The 5,553-nt window shown below is 38.2% G+C and overlaps 1 protein-coding gene across 2 annotated transcripts in view; it reads right to left on the bottom strand.

Moving 5' to 3' along the window:
* Positions 1 to 2,096: 2,096 nt before the first annotated feature.
* Positions 2,097 to 5,553, bottom strand: part of PEX3 (peroxisomal biogenesis factor 3) — a 33,325-nt gene continuing 29,868 nt past the window's right edge. The window contains exon 12 of one of the 2 annotated variants that reach the window (XM_061428172.1): positions 2,097 to 3,571. In XM_061428172.1, coding sequence (XP_061284156.1) covers positions 3,488 to 3,571 — 84 coding nt within the window. In that variant the 3' untranslated portion in view covers positions 2,097 to 3,487. Of the gene's footprint in view, positions 3,602 to 5,553 lie in introns of both variants that reach the window. The other variant, XM_061428173.1, reaches the window with a different exon arrangement.

The following is a 5,553-nucleotide window of genomic DNA, read 5'->3' as shown; positions in this document are numbered from 1 at the left end:
TATCTAAGAATATATGTGTTATTTTAAAAATGATATCCTGCTTTAAAAGACTTTTTGGATTAACCAAACAACTAAGGGGTCCAGATAAAAGGGCTCCTACTGTTCAATTAGAACACAAATTTGTAATCTCTAAGGCCAGTTAGCTTCAAATACATGTGGTTTTTTACCTTGTCATCTCTGCCACAACTGCCACAACTCTACAGATGCAGATGATTCCAGGTGATAATTTTCTGATGATCAGCAATCTATCCTTACAAAGTCACACCTGTTCAGTCTCAAAATTTCCTTGTATGAAATCCTGGGTTAATTTTGCTGGAAGAGATGCATGCTCTAATACACACACATTCACTCATTTTCCAAAATACAGTTTTCCGCCATCCTATTACATCATTATATTCTGACAAATTTTGAAAAGAAGTTTGTGTTTTCCTCTCTACTTTCAGTTCAGTTCAGTCCCTCAGTCGTGTCCGACTCTTTGTGACCCCATGAACCGCAGCACGCCAGGCCTCCCTGTCCATCACCAACTCCCGGAGTCCACCCAAACTCATGTCCATTGTGTTGGAGATGCCATCCAACCATCTCACCCTCTGTTGTCCCTTTCTCCTCTGGCCCTCAATCTTTCCCAGCATCAGGGTCTTTTCAAATGAGTCAGCTCTCTGCATCCAGTGGCCAAAGTACTGGAGTTTCAGTTTCAACGTCAGTCTTTCCAATGAACACCCAGGACTGATCTCCTTTAGGATGGACTGGTTGGATCTCCTTGCAGTTCAGGGGACTCTCAAGAGTTTTCTCCAACACCATAGTTCAAAAGCATCCATTCTTCGGTGCTCAGCTTTCTTTATAGTCCAACTCACATCAATACATGACTACTGGAAAAACCATAGCCTGGACTAGACAGACCTTTGTTGGCAAAGTAATGTCTCTGCTTTTGAATATGCTATCTAGGTTGGTCATAACTTTCCTTCCAAGGAGCAAGCGTCTTTTAATTTCATGGCTGCAATCACCAGCCACAGTGATTTTGGAGCCCAGAAAAATAAAGTCAGCCACTGTTTTCCCATCTATTTGCCATGAAGTGATGGGACTGGATGCCATGATAGTCGTTTTCTGAATGTTGAGCTTTAAGCCAACTTTTTCACTCTCCTCTTTCACGTTCATCAAGAGGCTCTTTAGTTCTTCTTCACTTTCTGCCATAAGGGTGGTGTCATCTGCATATCTGAAGTTATTGATATTTCTCCCAGCAATCTTGATTCCAGTTTGTGCTTCCTCCAGCCCAGGGTTTCTCATGATGTACTCTGTATATAAGTTAAATAAGCTGAGTGACAATATACAGCCTTGACGTACTCCTTTTCCTATTTGGAACCAGTCTGTTGTTCCATGTCCAGTTCTAACTGTTGCTTCCTGACCTGTATACAGGTTTCTCAAGAGGCAGGTCAGGTGGTCTGGTATTCCCATCTCTTGAAGAATTTTCCACAGTTTATTTTGATCCACACAGTTAAAGGCTTTGGTATAGTCAATAAAGCAGAAATAGATGTTTTTCTGGAACTCTCTTGCTTTTTCCATGATCCAGCAGATGTTGGCAATTTGATCTCTGGTTCCTCTGCCTTTTCTAAAACCATCTTGAACATCAGGAAGTTCACGGTTCATGTATTGCTGAAGCCTGGCTTGGAGAATTTTGAGCATTAATTTACTGGCGTGTGAGATAAGTGCAATTGTGCAGTAGTTTGAGCATTCTTTGGCATTACCTTTCTTTGGGATTGGAATGAAAACTGACCTTTTCCAGTCCTGTGGCCACTGCTGAATTTTCCAAATGTGCTGGCATATTGAGTGTGGCACTTTCACAGCATCATCTTTTAGGATTTGAAATTACACCATTATATTCTGACAAATTTTGAAAAGAAGTATGTGTTCTCTTTACTTTGACATCTGCTTTTGTCTGTTTTTTGGTGTTTTTTTTTTTAATATATTCTAGGCATAGATTCCCTAGCAGTTGGCTTCAGGCCTAACCTGGCCTTAGAAGAGACATTACAATTCATTTTCTACCTTCTTCTGTTTAGCTATATGTTATATGTTGAAGGAACATAAAACAACATAAATGATGCTACTGAAAATATATTTAATATAATGATGATATGATTCATTTCTTTCTGTCCTAGTTACCCATACAAAGAACTACATATATACTAGAACAATGAATTATTTCTGTTTGGCAGGAAATGTTATTTTTTTACACAAGTAAGTTAAAGTATTGATTGCTTGTTAGAAAAATGAAACTTGAAAACCAGTGTAATCTCAAAAAAACAGCAAAAATGCTATGGGACATATAATAGCTGTTAAGTATTAACTCGATAAAACCATATTTTACTAAAATATTTTATTGTAATAAGATTCACTATGCTCAAAATCAATACAAAGTAAGTTATAATTATTTACATACAAATAAGTGAAACTATGTACAGTAGTTAATAATAGCTGAGTAAACAGCATCAACACAACGTCCACCTCTAAATCAGTATGTAGTTTCCTAGGGATTGTTAACAACAGTAAAGAAAAAAATTGCTGATCATAGTTGTTCCTTCTTATTTCTGGCCGTGCTATGGCATGCAGGCGGAGAAGGCAGTGGCATCCCACTCCAGTATTCTTGCCCGGAAAATCCCATGGATGGAGGAGCCTGGTGGGCTACAGTCCATGGGGTTGCTAAGAGTCGGACACGACTGAGCGACTCACTTTCACTTTTCACTTTCATGCATCGGAGAAGGAAATGGCAACCCACTCCAGTGTTCTTGCCTGGAGAATCCCAGGGTTGGGGGAGCCTGGTGGGCTGCTGTCTATGGGGTCGCACAGGGTTGGACACGACTGAAGTGACTTAGCATGGCATGCAGGATCTTAGATTCCCCGGCTAGGGAACAGGGATTAAACCCCTGCATCCTGCAGGGGGAGCATGGAGCCTTAACCACCGGACCACCAGGGAAGTCCTAATCCTAGTTGTTAAATTAACTGATTTCTATTAAAAAAGAAAGTTCTCAACCAGGTATATTTAAGACAAAGTATTTATCCCTTTGAAGATTAACTGGAGAAAAGTCTGATTCTCTCCTGTATACTGCAGTCCGGTGAACCTTAAGATTAAACAGCATTTTTTCCAAACTTTATATCTACTTCCCAAACAGATTTTACCTCAGTATTAATGTCAAAGTATAAAGTATTTACATTATTTGACTTGGAACTAATATCCATGATGTAACAAACTATTAACAATTCTGATATTTGCACTGTATACACTCAAGATATGCCCACAAAAACCAGTCTGTTGATGGCTTTAAAAAAATATATTAAGATGCCAAATAAATCTATTTTGTTATGAAGACTTTAAGAATATATTTTTATTAGACATTATGGTAACAAATCATTACCCTATATAGTTGATTTATTTGGTGCATTTTTTTAAAAAAGTAACTGAATTCCATTGTAGCTATTCTTGAAGGAAAAAAAAAAATCATTTCTCCAGTTGTTGAGGAGTACTAAAAGCCTCGTATACATTAGCAGCAAAATCTTTCACTTGCTCCATCATTAACAGATCCTAGCAAAGATGAGAATAAAATATTACAGTCTGTAAAAAGAACAGATAATCTGAATTCATTTCTGCAATCAAGCAACAAATTTGGCTCAAAGTTTTGTGGCATTAAGGTCAAAAAGAAAACCATTTAATGAAAGTAGTTTCTTTTATAATAAATTCCTGGAGATATTTATTAAGTTCTTGTATGAGAGACAGTGGGTATGATAAGTATTCAAGTGTGGCTTGTCGAGATGAACCGCTTACTGATGAAGGCAGAGACTTTTATGAAAATGGACAAAGATAAAGTATAAATGCCACCACTTACAACTTTTCCCCCTCACACTAAGAAGATCCAAAATAGTCTTTCTGTGTGTGTGTGTCAAATGCTGGATGAGCATCTGTTGAATAAATGATTACAACAATATATACACACATACATAACCAACCACACATATATACCTGAGAACAGGGATTCTCATGGGATTTGTTAATGTTGACTTCCCTGGTGGCTCAGAGGTTAAAGCGTCTGCCCGCAATGTGGGAGATCTGGGTCAATCCCTGGGTCGGGAAGACCCCCTGGAGAAGGAAATGGCAACCCACTCCAGTATTCTTGCCTGAAGAATCCCATGGACGGAGGAGCCTGGTGTGCTACAGTCCACGGTGTCACAAAGAGTCAGACATGACTGAGCGACTTCACTTTCACTTTCAGTGTGGATAAAGAAAAAATTACATCTTTTTTTCCTTAACCTTTAACTGAAATCTAGCATTTCTTTCAGCTGTGTATGTAAGCAACAAACTGACAGGGGAACCTGTGAGGTGGCCTTTAGCACAATTCAGACATTTTTATATCATATGCTAGGTAAGTTGCGGAAGTTACATGAACTGTCATTTTAAAAAGTATTTTGAAACTGTATTTAGTTGGTTTTTATTAAAACCTACATATTTTACAATATACACTTATAGGCATTATTCTGAGGTGTCCATAGGCTTCCCCAGAGAGTGAAAGGATCCATGGCAACAGAAACCATTATGTGGTTTATGCTGCCCAGTGAGCAGCAGAGAAACAGGAAGTGAACCTATCCATGATGTTCTCTCTTAAGCATCAGAAAATCCAACTAAGCTTAGCAAGTCTTCATCTCACAAATTCATAGTTAAATTCTCTGAATACCACATAGTACTTTAACCCACAGAAATCATAATTTAAAAAATTGGTGGAAGTCTTGTCAATTAATGGTCTAGTATATAAACAAACTACATCCAGTGATACTAAGAAAATTTATTAATACTAAGCATTAGTATCAGTAATGTTTGTATCTTTTATTTTTATTCTCAATTATAGACTTTAATATAGTATGTAAATTACTTAAGCACCAAAGCTGGTGTTGTTTTAAGTGTGTGTTAGTCACTCAGTCATGTCTGACTCTTTGCAATCCAAAGGACTGTGGCCTGCCAGCCTTCTCTGTCTGTGGAATTCTCCAGGCAAGAATACTAGAGTGGGTAGCCATGCCTTCCTCCAGGGGATCTTCCCAACCCAGGATTGAACCCAGATCTGCAACATTGCAGGCAGATTCTTTACCAGGCAAGTCACCAAGGAAGCCAAAGAATACTGGAGTGGGTAGCCTATCCCTTCTCCCGGGGATCTTCCTGAATCAGGGGTTGAACTTGTCTCTTGCACTGCAGGCAGATTCGTTACCATCTGAGCCATCAGGGAAGCCCTGGTGTATATATTATGCTACTCATCAAGATGAACAGCTTACTGATGAAGCCAGAGATTTTTATAAAAATGGAGAAAGGTAAAGTTAAGGTTTAAATGCCAGAAGTTACAACTATCTTTTTTCTTACACTAATACGCACATAAAAATTAAAAAATATTTAAAACTTAAGTGTTCAAAAAATTTTGAGCTAAAATTAAACTTAAATTAAGTCACATGTGAAGGACAAGCCAATGACTCTATACAAGAGAAAGGAAGAATTACAACCCATAGCCTCATGGCTCTTCATGTTCT

This window comes from Bos javanicus, chromosome 9 (genome assembly GCF_032452875.1).
Source record: "Bos javanicus breed banteng chromosome 9, ARS-OSU_banteng_1.0, whole genome shotgun sequence".
In the NCBI taxonomy this organism is placed as follows: Eukaryota; Metazoa; Chordata; class Mammalia; order Artiodactyla; family Bovidae; genus Bos; species Bos javanicus.
This window is presented reverse-complemented; position numbering and strand designations above follow the sequence as displayed.